General features: G+C 36.8%; 1 protein-coding gene across 1 annotated transcript in view; it reads right to left on the bottom strand.

Annotated features, from left to right (window-relative positions):
• FHL5 (four and a half LIM domains 5) overlaps positions 1 to 17,477 on the bottom strand; it is a 40,752-nt gene that overhangs the window by 8,764 nt on the left and 14,511 nt on the right. Inside the window, exons 3-5 of the mRNA XM_040983095.1 lie at positions 6,857 to 7,027; positions 5,245 to 5,419; positions 2,508 to 2,677 (exon numbers count right to left, since the gene is read on the bottom strand). Of these exons, the coding sequence (XP_040839029.1) occupies positions 2,508 to 2,677; positions 5,245 to 5,419; positions 6,857 to 7,012 (501 nt within the window). The 5' untranslated portion in view covers positions 7,013 to 7,027. The remainder of the gene's footprint in view (positions 1 to 2,507; positions 2,678 to 5,244; positions 5,420 to 6,856; positions 7,028 to 17,477) is intronic.

The following is a 17,477-nucleotide window of genomic DNA, read 5'->3' as shown; positions in this document are numbered from 1 at the left end:
TAAATGTCTTACAATGTTTGGGAAAACATGATCCTGTGTTGGTTCCAATAATTTTTTTATTTAAATTAGCTAGATATAGAAAATGTAGAGAACACTTTAAAATCAATTTATTATTGACAAGGTAAAATATGTTAGTCTGATAGAATCTAATAAAATTATTCTGAAGATATTTTAACCTTACAGCAACAATCTTAGAAGTTAAAGATGTTTAATTTAAAAGATATTTTTCCCAGAGGAAAAGTAATATACTCCTTGGTTAACTAAATGAAAAGCATAATGGTGTGTGTGTGTGTGAAGTAAAGCAATTTAAAATACCCCCTACTAACTTCAAATGACTAGGGGCAGGCACAGTAAAATTCATGATTCCTTTGATTTGCTTGGTCAAATGATTAGCAGGCAATGTTTAAAAAGATCCTCAAAGCTTGGAATATGTATTCACAGCAAAATAAAATTTAGTATGCACACCGAAGGCTATTTAATGAGGAAGAATCAACTTGGGAATATTAAAAATAGTTTACTTGTGATTTTAGTCCTTCTAAAGAAGTACAAGGTTAAGATGAAACCTAGTATCTAAGCTTGTTTTTTTGCCACTGATTGATCCCAGGATTTTCCTGCAAAGTGGAGGCAATAATGGGTTTGTGCTCAGTTGATGACAAACCAAGTGTCAAAGAACACATTTAACTCTAATTGAACCCTGGGGAGTCTGAGTTCAAAGCACTTATAGCTTAAGATCACTTGCTTTTTAGTAGGAAGTAAATTTTAGGATAGCAAAATACAATCTATGGAAAAATGTTGTAAGGTTCTGCTAGCAAGTAGTTTTTACTTGTCTTTTTCTTTTAACATTTGATCTTTGCCTTAGATTGAAAAGAACTGTCATAGAAAATTTTGATCTGCAGCATTTATATCGAGCTTTCCTTAAAGAACTTGTGGTTTCAAACATTAAATCAAAAGTAATATAATTATCTATGTACTAAAAAAGCACACACACACACAATTTACAAATATCTAATCATTGCAAATCATATCTTAAATATAGTTAAAAGTACTTATAACCTGGAGAACACCAACTCTTTGTTCCTGATTGTGTGCATACTGATGAACTAGAAAAATCCTGTTGAATCCTTACCTCATTGAAACTTCACATTGTGTACAAGTAAATGATTTTAACATAATTCATACTAGTTTCCTCTATATTTTAGCCTAAGTCTTTAAGAAATGCTGCCTCCAGATAGTAAACTTACTCAGCTGTCCATCACTAAGATAAATGTCTCAATTTATTTCAAGCATCTGTTTTAAATGTTTGTCACTGACTCTGATGTTTTAATGGTATCTCATTAATTACAGGGCCACAAAGCTCGAATACCATTTTTCTTCCATGTTTTCTGTGTTAGTGCTTCTGGCAGAGCAATCACGTTCTTAGAGTGTGTAAGATGATTTCGTGGTATGTTACTACCAATTAGAATTACCAGCTACCATCCTAGTACCTTAATAACTACAATTTAAGAAATTGTCTTGGTATCCCTTTAAATGTAGTACTGGTATTGCTCATACGTGTAAACAGTTATTATACACATCATGTATGTGCATGTACAGTTAATGAGATTTCTACCTGTCCAGATGCAAATTGATACGTTACCTGGCAAAGTGTAGCTAGACCAAAAATATTTTTAAAACACTTTTCATGATTCATTTTTATTATCACAGTTTATGGTGTTGCTTTAAACTTATTCACCATACAGGTCACAGGTTTCTTCAAGAATACCAATACATGTATTATGAAGCACAGATCAGATTTCAGCATGACGATAGACATGAGCTGCTGTTTTACATAAAAACTTAGTGAATAAAATAGAGTTAAGTTTACCTCCAAAGAATATTTTTCCCCAGTTGGAAAATATGACTTGAACGGAAAACCAAATCAGAAGGCCTTGCATGATACTCTGGAGTTGGACGTGTGGTAACTTGGTGTCTTTGGTTCTCTTTCTTTCTGTCCATTGGACTTCCCTGATAACATTTTTAATCTTTTGAGTTCACAGGTCTACTCTTTGGAAATACAGAAGCTTCAAGCCAAGACGACATTTGTTTAACTGGACCATAATGGGAAGAGTTAACCATCCTATTTAAATTGGTTTCCTTCATCATTCTAACAAGCAAGTTCACATTTCCCTGAAATGATTAGCAGCTAATGGATTAAAATGTTGTTTTCCTAGAGATGTTCTGCATTCAAATGGAAATGTGTGCCTAACGCATATGTATATAAAAGCAACAAATGGAATTTTAAAAATTAATTAAGCTGCTTAGAATATGAAGTCATATTTTTAGTGAAATATTTTGGCTAGTAAAAATAGATGTGATAGATGGTAGCTTTGGACATACTACAATTTAAAACTGTCACAAATGTGTAAAGGCAAAACTGATATCATTGATCGATTTCAAGTATATAGTGTAGCTAAAAAAAAGCAATGATCTTGAAGATTCCACAAGTTGCATGAGCTTTAGATAATTACCTTCTTACAAAAGTTGCAGTAGTGAGCAAACTCCTTCTCAAAACAGGGTACACAATAATTGCCACTCTCTTTGGAGATCAAAGGCTTTGTCCCAATTGGTTGTCGGCAATGCTCACATACAAAGCAGGTTTCATGCCAGTGATTTCCCTTAAATTCCATTTTGCGAGAACCTATACTCCAAAAGTTAAGAATCTATTAGTTTAACTCAAATATAATTTAGATTTCTTTAGGAAACCTAGATTAAATCACTTGAAATACATATTTGTGGGAATTAGCTGTCCTTTTAGAAATATAGCATTTTGTCAGTTTCAGAAGCTTGCATTTTGGGAAACTCAGCAATGATTATGTTGGTGAATCCCATAACTAAAAACTGTTCCAAGCACCACTTAAGCTGTGGTCTGGAGTTGTGAAAAGATTTCAAGTAGAATGCTGAATGGCTGCTAGAGGCATAGAAAAATCAAGGCATAATTATTGTTCCAGGGATAACAGGAATGCCCAAGGCAAAACTGCTAAGATTTGTGCTGTGAAGTTATGACCTCTGATAAGTCAAAACAACAACAACAAAAAAACATCAACAAGTCTAAACACAAGAAAGGTTATGGATCTTGCTAACTTTTCATGTTCTTATGCTAATCTTCATAAAATTGAAAAGAGGATCACACTATAGATAATTACAGTTTGTAGATTGATTTTCTTTCTTTTCTTCCCTGACATGCAAGCCTCTCAAATCACTCTGTAAAGTTACAAAATGATGGTTGATATAATCTTTCCCTTCCCTTCCCTTCCCTTCCCTTCCCTTCCCTTCCCTTCCCTTCCCTTCCCTTCCCTTCCCTTCCCTTCCCTCCCCTCCCCTCCCCTCCCCTCCCCTCCCCTCCCCTCCCCTTCCCTTCCCTCCCCTTCCTTTATTCAAGATTTATTTTCATTGGAAAGTCAGATATACAGAAAGAGAGACACAGAGGAAGATTCTCCATCTGATGCTTCAGTCCCCAAGCGACTATAATGGCCGGAGGTGCACTGATCTGCAACCAGGAACCAGGAGCTTCTTCTGAGTCTCCCACATGGGTGCAGGGTCCCAAAGCTTTAGGCCATTCTCGACTACTTTCCCAGGCCACAGAGAGCTGGATGGGAAGAAGGGCTGGTGGGATTGGAATCAGTGTCCATATGGCATCTCAGCACGTGCAAGGTGAGGACTTTAGCAGCCAGACTACCACGCTTGGCTTTTCCTTTTCTTTTCTTTTCTTTTCTTCTCTTTTTCTTTTCTTTACTTTTCTTTTCTGTCCTCTCCTCTCCTTTCCTTCCCTCCTCCCTCCCTTCCTTCCTTTCTCTTTCTCTTTTTTCTTTCCCCTTCCTCCCTTCCTTCTTTCCTCCCTCCCTTCCTCCCACCCTCCCTTCCTTCCTTCCTTCCTTCCTTCCTTCCTTCCTTCCTTCCCTCCCTTTCTCCCTTCCTTCCTTCCTTCCTTCCTTCCTTCCTTCCTTCCTTCCTTCCTTCCTTCCTTCCTTCTTTCTTAATAAAGTGACAAAAAGAGAGGAAGACACAAAAAGGATGAGATTGTCCATCTGCTACTTCATTTCCCAAATATCCAAACAAACTAGTAGCTTTGGACTCCATCCAGGTGAAGACCCAAATATGTGGAGCACACTCCACTACTTTCCCAGGTGCATTAACAAGGAGTTGGATTGGACACATCCATGTCTCAAAAAATTGCTCTGAGCTAGGATGTCAGCAATACAGGCAGAGGTCCAACCACTGTGCCGCCAACACTGGCTTCCAATGAAATCTTCTTTCTGAAACCATTGTTTATGTCTAGATCAGGGTGTCTATGTAATATTTCTGGTATAAATTTGGTCTATGTCCTATATCTTCCATTCTGGTTTAAAATGTTTCTATGAATTAGGTATTTCTGAAAAAAATAAAAGCCTAGAACACTGTAATTTACCTGTTCAAGAATAATGAATGAATGGCATGATGACTCAAATGACTAATCTTTGCCTGCAAATGCAAGCAATCCATATGGACACTGGTTTGCACCTCAGCTGCTCCATTTCCCACCCAGCCATCTACTTATTTCCTGGGAAAGCAACAGAGGATGGCCTAGGTCCTTAGGACCCTGCACGCATATGGGAGACCTGGAAGAAGAACCTGGCTTCTGGTTTTGGACTGACTCATCTCTGGCTGTTGCTGCCATTTTGGGAGTGAGCCAGCAGATGGAAAACTTACTCTCTCTATCTCTCTTTTTTGTAAAAATGCTTTTCAAATACAAATAAATAAATCTATGCAAAAAGATAACAAATGAGGGACCAGCACAGTGGTTGTGCATGTTAAGCCTCTGCCTGAGGCAACTGCAATCCATATGGGTGCTAATTTGGGTTCTGGATGCTCTACTTCTGATTCAGCTTGCTGCATATGGCCTGAAAACACAGTGGATGATGACCCAAGTCCTTGGGACCCAGCACCCATTTGGGAAGCCTGAAAGAAGATCCTGACTCCAAGCATCACAGACTGGCCCATTTCTGGCTGTTCTAGCCATCTGTGTGTTAAACTAGCAGATGGAAAATCTCTATCTCTTTCACTGTAATTCTACCTTTCCAATAGAAATAAATCATTGAAAAAGGGATAATGCATGGACATTCTTTCATTTCTAAAATATGCTCAGTGTAGTCAAAGGCTTTGTGGGTTGGCACTTATTAAACAGCACTATAGATACAATTAGGAATCAGAGTTTCCTTGAGCATTTACCAGGCATGATGGTTTTCTTGCAGTGGAAACACTTAGAGGAGCACTCGTTAGAATAGCACTCAGTACATAGCAGGCGTTCATCCTTGGCAGCGAATGGCTTTTCCACCAAAGAATAGTTACATTTGGAGCACTTGAAGCATCCTTCATGCCAGTGCCGGCCTTTGTAACAAAGATCCTTTGAAAATGTAAATAAAAGCGAATTAAATGTGTTTGTGACAAAGTAGGACATTTTATAAGACAAAACTAAACACTTTGGAGATTCTAGCACAAGCAAGTTCTGCTTGAGGTGGCTTGAGGTAAGGCTGTTGGTTACTGATACCATCATCCATCCAGAGTATTCTGGGTTATTAAGGGGAAGGGCATGGGACTTTGGGTTGGTTGCTGAAACCAACTGCAAAACAAGCTGCCTCTGTGCTGATTCTTCGTATTTTCCCCATTTGACTTTTTTATATTACAAAAAACTGTTTCTCTTAGATTTTGTACTCTTAGACTGCAATTCTTTGAGCTTAACAAGCAAAATTAACACTATCTGACTAAATAAAAACAATAAAGGAAGATAATAAGGAAGAAATGAGCATAGTAGGAGGAATGGGTGTGATGCATGGCAGGAAATCAGACAGGGCATAATGAGCTTTAGTATAGATATTAATGATTAAGTCAGAAATCACAGATTTTGATTCTTTACCATTAAGAATTTAAGAATTCTGTAATGTGCACTGGTTTTTGTCATGAACGAACCTAGCCCAATCCACACACTGTTCCGATGCTCAGACTTGCCAACAGGTGATATGAACTGATTCAGCCTCATCTGCCCCGACCTGTGCCAAAAGTATACCAGTGGGTACCTTTCCATGGCCTGTTCTGGGCTGTTCCCTATCATGCTTCTTGCGCTCTCATGCCGGGACTATGTCCTGCAAGAGGAGTTGCCCAGGCTCCTCTACTACCTCACCCATATGTTGGCAGTGAAAAACGGGGAAAACGGAGACTCTAAAGTGGACTAAGTCAATCAGTGGATTCTGCAGCGACCTCATCATGCTTGGAATGGCAAGACTGGCAGTAATTCATAACTGTTAAACTATCAAAACCATTTAAGCAAGACCCTTGGAGCATGCCCCACATCAGGGACCTAGGATGGGTGGGAGACTGGGTGGGGCTTCTCCCTTTATCTTCTCTTTTATCCCAGAAACAGGGAAAAAAATGTGGAAACAATGGTATTACCCACTTTCCTGTAGCCCTTGAAACTTTTACCGTAATTAGCTGTGTAAAGATTGTCAAAAATAAAAGAGAAAAAAATTTTAAGAAGAACTTAAGAATTTACCTATATTTATTGTCGAAATGGCTCAAGGTTTTAGCCATGTATTTTTAAGCAAATAGCTTAACCTCTTTAACTGTTATATCCTAAACTATCCCATAAGTTTATTTTGAGGTTCAGGCATATGTGTATTTCATACTGCTAAGCATTTTGAATGGAATATAATACATGTTAACGTCTAAGGTTGTCACATCTAGTAGTAGAAAAACAGTTAAATGTCAGCATTAAAGGCAAAGAGCTTATTCAAAAGCATTTATCTGCTGACCACATGTAGTAACTGAGGATCAAGATGAGACTTACCTTGGAATCTGATTCTATTGGTTCTTTGCATTGCTCACAATAGTTGGAGAAGATGCGATCATAACAAGAGATACAGTATGGACTATCATCCTTTAGGACATACTTCTTCCCCAGAAGTGACTCTGTGCAGTATTGGCAGTCAAATTGACTAGCCATCTTTTTAGTTAGATCCTGTAAATAAGAAAATAATCTATGATTATGAAAGAAAATTTTTGTTTATAAGTTAAAAAGCCACAATGCAATTTATGAATTTATATAATCTTAAGCAAAATGTTAGGAAAATATGTTAATAGTCATGGTGACACTTGGCGTGATTTAAGAAAGGGTGCTCTTCATTTTTGGCAGTTCCTGTGGGGTTTTTGCTGAAAAAAAATACGTCAAGCCAACCACCAGATTGTTACACCTATCTTGCATTCATCAGGAACTAATGTGAAAGTTAATGGGAATAATACACATGTTGAAACAGGATGATTTTACCATAAGAATATAAAAGCCAACTGTTGATAGGGCTTTTACTCTCATCACACAATCTTGGTGCAGAGTTCTAGATGTGGAGTTTGACAGAAATGTTACTTTTACTCAAATGCAAGTAGACATTAATAATAGTGTGTATTGTAATTTCACTCTCCCTTCCTTGGCTTAAAGATTCATATTATTTTTATTGGAAAGGCAGAGTTATAGATAGGAGGAGACACAGAGAGCTCTTCCACTCCCTGATTCACTTTCCAAATGGCTGCAGCAGCCAGAGCTGAGCAGATCTGAAGCCAGGAGGAAGAACTCAGGACTTAATCTGAGCCTCCCATGTGGGAGCAGGAGCCCAAGGACTGGAGCCATCCTCCACTTCTTTTCTAGTCCATAAATAAGAAGCCAGATTGGAAGTGGAGCAGATGGGATAGGAACCAACACCTATATGGGATGTCGGGCACCACAGGCAGAGGCTTAGTCTACTGTGCCATGGCCTCTCCTCCCCATTTATTTATTCCTGAAATTGTCCTTTGATACTTAATTATAGCTATTCACATTAATCTTAAGGTCTATGTGTTTCATTTACCTCCTTTGGGAAAATTGTTGTATGTGGCCTCACTCATCTTAAGTATACTATGACTAAAATCTCTCTGCACTTTTTTATTATCTTTAGTGTCTTTAACAACTCAAATGTTTCACAACAGACTGGAAAAATTAACTCCTTCATAGGTAAGATTCAGTCCAAATGCGAGGCCTTTGTAACCACAATTGAGAAATTGTCCAAAATAGACAAAGACATGAAAGGTAGACAAAGACTGCGATTTTCTTCAGGCTTTAGGGCTACATTAAGAAGTAGGAAGGATAAGCAGCAGAATTAACATCTTTTTTTTAAAAAAAAAAAAAAGATTTATTTTATTTTTATTACAAAGTCGGATATACAGAGAGGAGGAGAGACAGAAAGGAAGATCTTCCGTCTGATGATTCACTCCCCAAGTGACTGCAATGGCCAGAGCTATGCCAATCCGGAGCCAGGATCCAGGAACTTCTTCCAGGTCTCCCACATGGGTGCAGGGTCCCAAAGCTTTGGGCTGTCCTCGACTGCTTTCCCAGGCCACAAGGAGGGAGCTGGATGGGAAGTGTAGCAGCTGGGATTAGAACCGGCGCTCATATGGGATCCAGGCACGCTCAAGCGAGGATTTTAGCCACTAGGCCACGCCACCAGGCCTCAGAATTAACATCTTGCAGAATAAAAACCAGTATGAAACAGAGCCAAACCTAGAATAAGAATTATGATTGTTTTATAAATAGGGAGACTATTATGAAAGAAAAGGTCTTAATTAAATATTGCACATGAATTTTCGTTTTTTCCAAAAGCAGTTGCATGAATTTGCTTGTAAAATTGGATTTGTCATTTCTGGATATACAGTAATAGATCAGAATCTGCTTTACCCTTGAGTTAGTATTTTTAGTTTTAGCAAAACCAGAAATCCAGTTAATTGTTGTGATGCCATTTACAGTATTTTCATTGCCAGTTTTAATTTACCAAATTCAACTGTTGTTTTTTTGTATTTCGCCTATTACAATGCAAAGCAGAATGCCTTACTTAGTACACATGGCCATTTCACTCAGTTTCATTGTGTAAGCAGAGAAGAGATGGAAGCTTCAGTCTATGTGGGCCTTTTCCCAGGAAAGATGAAACTTCACACTAGAAAGCTGCCAATGGAACATGGCCAAAATCTCCTAGCAAGGAACATTGAATTTGATATCTGAATAATTCCACAGACAGGTCCCTTCCCGTTGAGTACAAGCTCACTCAAGGGTTACTGAATGCCAGAGGAAAGAAGGAAAGTAGATTCTTTTCCCTTGAAATGTTTTAAAATAGGTTTTCCACATTTACTGTGATGAGGTGTTTATTTATAATAGTAGAATAAGGAAAGCATCTTTACTATTCATTGATGAATAGTAAAAATGTCATTTTCAACTTTAATAAGGCAGATAGTCTTAGACGTATGTAGTAGCACCGTGAAGCATGGCATGTCACAAGATGGAAACTTTCAAATTATTTGCTCTTCATGAGATTTTTACTATACTATAAAATAAACAGTGAAACATTGCAAAATTGATGATACTTCAATTTTTAAAAATGTAAACAGTGCTGTAAACACAGTCCTTGTGTCTCTTAGTGATCAGATCACAAATCAAAGGTAAAAGTGTATGGTTTTTCCTCTAACAATCACATAATAGCTCTTGATCCAGAGAAATTCTTAAAAGAATGCATCATGTGTCTTAAATTTTTCAAAAGAAAAAGCCACTTTTTGGATTATGTTTTGTTAAGGCAACACTGGAGAATTTTGTGAGGTAGGAATAGAATCAGCCCATTACTCAAAACCCTTTTGGATTTGCTTTGTGGGGCTACAAAACGAGAACAATATATTTAGCCCAGAACAACATTTATTATTTACTCAGTGGCATGTGAAATCTCTTCCCTCAAGAAGTGTAGATTTCATTAGCTTTGCTACTAACCTAGAAAGAATAAGCATAACGTTAAGTACAAGAACATTTTATAAAGTCTGTCACTCGATTATGGCAATAGGATACATCTAAATAATTTCCTAAAAAATGACCAATTTTTATGTGTTATGTCTACCTTGCTTCTTCCTCCTCTTCCCTTACTTTTCTACTCTCTTTCCCTCCATTTTCCTTTCATTCTTCTTTTCTTTCTTCCTCCCCTTTTTCCTCCTTTCCTATCTTTCTTCCTCTCTTCTTATCCCTCTTCCTGTGTTACAAGATAGAAGAAGAGAGGGGGGAAGAGAGGGAGAAAGGAAGGAAGTGTGCAGGGAAGGAGAAAGGACAGGAGGCAGAATTATTTTGATTTATTAAGAAAGGGAAAAAGACAAGTGAGAGAATAAATTAGACAATGTGCAGAGCTATAGCACGCTAGTTATCTACCTGTGGAGCCAACATCCCATGTAGGCGTTGGATCATGTTCCAACTGCTGTACCTCCCGTCCAGCTCCCTGCTAACGGTCTGGGAAAGCAGCAGGGGATGGTCCACAAGCTTGGGCCTCTGCACCCATGTGGGAGACTTAGAAAAAGCTCCTGGCTCCCAGATTTTGACCCATACAACTCCAAACATAAGAGCCATTTGAGGTGTTGTTGATTTCTTTCTCTCTGTCCCTCCCTCTCTCCTTCAGTAATTCTGACTTTTAAGCAAAATTAACAAATCTTTTCTAAAATGAGTCAGGAATAATCTTTATGTGAATCTATTCAGCGTAAAATAAACCTTGAGTCTTCAAAGCTTTTTGAAACTATATAAACCTCTAAAACGATTTATTATTTATTTTTATTTTGTTTAAGCTTTTTCATTTATTTTTATTTTTATTATCTTACAATGCAGTTCCATCATCTCTTTTGGACCTCCCTGACCCACTCCCTAGGTCCCCTTCTTCCTCAAATTCCTGTGTATTATTACAATAGTGTACTTCTTCATAAATAGTCTATCATTGTGGGCATGGACAATGGCAGAGAGTCCAGCATCCTATTGTCAGGATAAATTTAACAGTTTCACTGGGAGTCCATCTTTGATCTGGAAGTAGACATGCATACTGCAGTATCCTCATATCTGGATATGATAGTCTCCATTACACAGTTACTATACATCCCCTTAAATGAAAAGCTACAATGCATAATCAATAACAGGAAGGAAAAAAATAAAAATGCCATAAAGTTAAATAACATGTGACTGAATGACAAATGTGTCTCCGAAGAACTGAAAAACAAAATCAAACCTTCTCGAAGAAAATGATCTATGAATAAGTAAAGAATTTAACGTGAGAAAAAAAAATTTTAAAGAAGTAAAAATAAAAACAAAAACGTCAAAATCCATGAGTTAGTTTCCACTGATCTTTGTTGGTGAGATGTGGCTGCAATAGGCCCCACCAGGTTGAGGGGTTTTGTTTTTTTATCTAGTGTATTAATCTATGACGTTTGGTTGATGAGCTTAATTCTTTTACAGCCGGTTGGCATTAATGTGAGTGGGTGGTAATTTGGTCCTCTCATTAGAGCAATGGGCGTTCATTGTTTGATTTAGTCTTCTGTTGTTATTTTACTGGGATGTTCTTCACATTTGCCTTTAGTTTTGGTGGATGCTATTAATATTCTCAGTCAAGAGAACATCTTTAAGTATCATTTGTAGGGCAGGTCTGGAAGAGGCATATTATTTGAGCTTTTCTTCATTGTGGGAGAATTTTACTTCATTTCCTTTTCAAAGACAAAGGAAAGCTTTGCTGGGCACATTATTTGGGGTTGAAAATTGGTTCCTTTTAGAATCTGGACGATGTTACTTCATTCTCTTCTGGCATGTAGTTTAATCTGAGAGGTCAGCTGTCAGTCTGAATGGGATGCCTGTATATGTCAATTGAATTTTTTCATGTGCGCATTTAAGGATCTCTTCCTTACATTCAATTAAAGAGATCTTGATTATCAAGTGTCATGGTCAAGATTGCTTTTGGTCAACTCTGTTGCAACTTTTGTGCCCCTCATGGATATTGTTTCCCAATTCTTTCTCCAGATTAGGGAAGTTTTCATTTATTATTTCATTTAATACAGCTTTAAATCCAGCTTGTCTTTCTATGCCTTCTGGAACTCCCATACTTATATTTGGGCTGTTATTAGCGTCTCTTTATTCTTGAATATTTTTTTTAGCTTGACGCAGATCCATTTCCAGCTTTTTGATTGTTTCCCCACTGTGACAGGAAATATCTTCTAATTTTGAGATTGTTTCTTCTGCTTCATTCATTCTATTCATTCATTCATTCATTCATTCAGACTTTCCACTGAATTTTTAATTTGCTGTAATTGTGTCCTTCATTTCCAATAATTCAGCTTGATTTTGTTTCAGTGTTGCTATTTACTGTGTGACATATTCCTTAAATTCCTTGAACTCCTGTGTTACGTGCTTCTCATTGTTGATAAGAAACTTTTAATGAGTTTTCTGAATTCTGTATCCCTCATTTCCTTAGTATATCCCTCACTTAACTCTGAGGTTGGCAAAGGGTTTTGCTCCTTTGCAGGGGAGTCCAGTAATATTCACTACGCCTCTGTCTCTTGCTCTTGGTCATCTTTTCCTTCTTAGCAGATACTTTTGGTTCTAACTAACAGATTCTTTTCCTTAGGGCAGGTTTCTAAGCCGTGTCACCCACATGTCTACAGTTCAATTTTACTTACTGTGTTTTGTACACAGTTCTTTCTTTGAGGTCATTTGTGCCACTTCCTCCAATGAGTGTTAAGTCTGAGTTTTCTCTGTTAGGCTTCTTCCATGGTCTACAAAGGCCCAACTCCTGACTCACCCACCACTCTCCACCTCCTGTGATTCTGTGCTGTGGATGCACCATTGTCTGTACAACTTTTCTCCCACTACTGGTTTGAGCAGTTCCAAGGATTAGGGAGACACCAAGTGTCCTAAAATAGCTAGGTTGTTGGTGGTGCTGATTTTGCTGCAACCTGCTGGCCATTAGGTTTGAAGGCCACATGTACCTATTTTGAGTCATAAGATGCCACAGTTGGTATTATTTTCCCTGTGAGACCAGTGAATTGCACTGAGCTCAATGAGTTTGCTCCTTGCTCAGTGCATGTGCAGCTCAGTGTTGTTCCCGTAGTCTCTCAGCCTTTGCCACACAATAAAAAATGGTGCCTGATGTGGCACTTGTGGAGTTCTTGATCTGCTAGCCAATAGGTCTAGGGCTACATGGGCCTATTTGGGGTGGAACCCGTAGGATTCCACATGGTTGCATTTTACTGAGCCAGAAGTGAGTTTGCTCCCAGCTTAGTACATGCACAGTCCTGTTCCACAGCTTTTAGTGCCCTGTAAAAAATGTGCTGATGCAACTATGGTGAGGGTATGAGCTATTTTCTCCACCCTGTACCTGCACCACCGGCTTGAAATCTGTTGCTGCTCCTGGTTGATTAAAAAAAAAATCAGTAGGAAGGGCAGTTCTTTGGGTTCACCTCTTGAGCTCCAGTGAACTCCCCTTCCAACCTGATTGCTGATGGAGCTCTGGGGACCAGTGGAGCTCAGTTCACTGCTTGCTCACTGCCACTGAGATATCTGGTTACTGCAACACCAACCAAACCATTAGCTTCGCTGATTTCATCTGTTGGTCCATCTCTAGGTGCCCCTCTGCTATCATCATGTCCTCTGCTATGTCCTGGAATGTCCCCTCTCTGCTTCACTCTGTGTAATGATTCTCCATCTGTTTAAATGTGTCCTTAACCTATTCCACCATCTTGGTTCCAAGATTTATTTATTTTTATTATAAAAGTAGATCTAACAAAGAAGGAGACAGACACAAATCTTACACCCTCTGGTTCACTGCCAAAATGGTCATAATGGCTGAACCTGAGCTAATCTGAAGCCAGGAACAAGGAGACTGGAGCCTCCTGACAGTCTCCCACGCAGGTGCAGCATCCCAAGATTTTGGGCCATTCTGTACTGCTTTTCCAGGCTGCAAGCAGGGAGCTGGTTTGGATCACTATGAACTGGTACCCATTTGTGATGCCTGCACTTACAAGCTGAGGACTCGCTAATAGAGCCGTCACACCATACGCACACACCCACCCATTTCAAATAGTGGCACAAGCTACAATAACAAAGATATGGAAATAATCCAATGCCTGTCAAAAAAGGAGTGGATAAAAAATTGTAGTACATTTACTCCTTAGAATACTACTTAGCCATTAAAAAGAAAGAAATTCTACCCTTTGCAACCAAATGGTCCCATTTAATTGAGACCATTATGCCTAGTGAAATAGTCAATCCCAAAAGGACAAATGTTATATGTTCTTTTTCATATAAGGCAAAGCTCATGCAAAATAAAAGATCAATAGCCCTTTCAATACTGTTTTTTTAAATTACATCTCAGAGTTTGATAATTTTGTTTTATTTTCATTAATTCAAAAAAGTTTTTTTTCTTATTTATTTCTGATTCTTACAAATTCAAAGATATCTCCCATGTTGGCATATTTCTCATTTTCCCTATTATCTTCCTGTGGAATTCTGCATTTGTTTAAGTTAGACCTTCTTAATCATTCACATCCTTTGAATGCTACTTTTGTTCTCTTTTGTGTTACTTCTTTAGTTCTATCCTCAAGTTTTTTTAAATTGTCCCTCAATTCCAAACTGAGTTTTAATTTGCTTAGGTTTCATCTTTAATTGTAATTTTATAGTTTGTACTGCTAACAGTTATTTTTGCTTTATAAATCATTTTATTCTTCTGATTTTTCTATAAATATTTTCTTCTCTGTATTTAAATATATTGAACATGATTATTTTATACTGGATGTTATTTTTCATGTGAAATTGTTGTGTGTGTTTTTTTTTCTCTTTGGGAGATTCTACTCACACTGTTTATGTTCACTGTTGAGTCTCATTTATTTATTTAAATTGTGAGCTCAATAAAGATGCATACATAGTCAAAAAATTTTTGAAAAATTTTGAAAGGGGAGTTGGGTCTCAGGGGTGTTCTTTCAGAGATTATTTTCTTGGGTTTATGCAAGGTAACTTGATACTACCCAGCCCAGTTCATTTTAAACTGGAACTGAGGTTTTTACTCTCTATTATGAATTTAAGCTATAACTACTTGAATCTCAAGATTACGAGGGCATAGAAGACATCTTAAAGACAGCGCCTTTAGAGATTTTTAAACTTTCATTTCCTATGTTTCTTTATCTTTAGCCTCTGAGAATTTTTCTTTCTTCTTGCTGGGTCAGTAATGCAGCCAATTTTGTTTATTTTTCTTGCCTGAGGGGTATTGTTTTATTAAGCTTAGTTTCCAAAACTATCAACTATGGACTCATGCACTGTTTTTAACTTTTGAAATCTGAAATCAGTCAAAAACATGTTTTCAAGTTAGTCATTTGAATGTAATTTAATGTAATGTAAGTGCATTTAGGTAGAAAATGCAAAGGGGGAAACTGGAAGATAACTTAAACACATTCATACCAGTGGCTTTCTGAGCGATTTTCTTATGTGTTTATTCTTTGATACATCAATATACTGCTGAATTAATCTTCTAAATTCCTAGTACACAATGGTGAAGATTGGGGGCAAAAATGATTTAGTTTCAGGTTGAGTTTTAAAAGTGTAAAAAGAATATTTAGGTGATATAGCTCAAGTGAATGACTAACATCTTAGATTCACATTTTAAAAATGTTAAATGCTACCCAATGGGTTATATCATTTGCATTAATACTTCTTGTGAGCTACTTATAAATTAGCTTTGCTTGATAAAAAATTTTGAAAAACTTTATGAATTAACTTTGCTTAATACATCATATTTTTGAAAGATAATTCATTTGAAAGAAAATAATTGAAGCTGAACTTAAGGAATGGGATGAGAATGAAAACTCTTTAGGCCCATAAAAATGTTGGTTACAATCAAAAACTCTCAGTAACAAAAAGTCTGAAGGATATATAGTTTATAAAAATGAAATCTCTCCAAAGAATGACTGAAACAAAAGAAGACAAAGGAGTAAATATACTGTTAATATGCAAATTAGCATTGACTTATGAAGCAACAGCAACAATTTGTGGAGTCGAAAAACACAACATGGTGTTAATTTACTGGGAAAATGGCAATTATATACAGAAAGAGTTAATCATTGCTTCTTGAAATCACTGGAAAAACATTAGACATTTCCATGCAAAGCTATAAAGAACAGAAATAGGAGTAAAATAATTAAAATGAAAATAAGTTAACTTAAAATGACAATAGCAAAAAGAAAAACAGAAAACCAGAGTATCACAGAAAAGAAGATATATTTAAAACCCAAATAAAAGCTAAATCTAACTTGCATAAACTCTCCAGGTAGAAAGAAAAAAATATGCATCCCAAAATGATCCAAAATAATCTACAAATGAATACCTGCAGCTAATATCATTTCAAACCCCAACAAATTCTAATTAGCTTCATTTCAGGATAGAGAGTAAAGACCAGATAGTTCTAAAAAATATTATTTAAAACTAGAAGGTAATTTAACGTTTTGGTCAATATCAGTACAACCCCTGAAGGAACCAAATGAAAACCCTACCATCAGGTGTACGGTAAGAAAGAATGACATCCTCTGGATAGATAAACAAAACAAAAATTGCTCATGTGCCTTCACTGTTCAGTAAGGATTTAATAGACATCTGAAGTAGAAAAATATGCTTTGTAATCAAGAAAAAGTGAAGGAACATTAATTACAATCATATTAAATACTTGAGAAGATGTGAACAGAATTAACATAAATTATTTAATCAGAAAAATTAAATGAAAAAATCAAATGAAATATTATGATAAAATGTTATAATATCTAAAATTAAGAATTGAATGGGTAGGACATAAGCAGACTGGACAAAGCAGAAGTAATGGTCAAGTAAACTAAAATATGCTTGTAAAAGCTAAGGAAAATAATGCACAGAAGAGAATTGCACTGGAAGAATAGAAATAGAAATAACTTTTTCTCCAAATGAAATTGTTAAAGGACTTCCATCCTAAGGATGGAATGTTATATAAATTGAACCGTGAGGTCAACCACTAAGGAAACTGGGTAAAAATGTAGTTTAAAAGTATGTTGTCTTAGAACTGAACTTTGCCTTCAAATGTTATGAAATGTGTTATCTTTTCATTAGTGAAAATTTTAAAAATTATAACCTAAAAATAACCCCATCACTTCTAAGGTATCAGAAAGCTGACTAATAAAGCAGTGAAAAATTAATGTGCAAAGTTTAGGATAAGAAAGAAAACAGATTATGTATTTGAAATCTGTCTTCCTCAGTAGCTTCTATGCATTTAGACAACATTCAATGGGATAAGAAGTAGAACCATATTTGTGAATGAAGGAGACGACGATTGGAATCTGAGCCTACTCTATGGACCTTATTAGAAGGCTTACTAAACCCATCTACGTGTGGGTGGGATTCCTAAATACCGACACCCTAAACATAGGATGAAAACTAGTTATTCCTGAAACAGAGCCTAAAGTTGACTGATTTCCGTTTTAAAATTACTTTAAGTTGATCTTGAAATACCTGACCATAGCTGAAAGCCACAGTAAATGCACATCGTAGCTGAAAAAAGCACCATCCGAGACCACATTTCATTCTAGAAGTTTTCCTA

The sequence above is a fragment of the Ochotona curzoniae genome, unplaced genomic scaffold (genome assembly GCF_017591425.1).
Source record: "Ochotona curzoniae isolate NIBS_2020 unplaced genomic scaffold, NIBS_Ocur_1.0 contig_3819, whole genome shotgun sequence".
Taxonomy (NCBI): domain Eukaryota; kingdom Metazoa; phylum Chordata; class Mammalia; order Lagomorpha; family Ochotonidae; genus Ochotona; species Ochotona curzoniae.
This window is presented reverse-complemented; position numbering and strand designations above follow the sequence as displayed.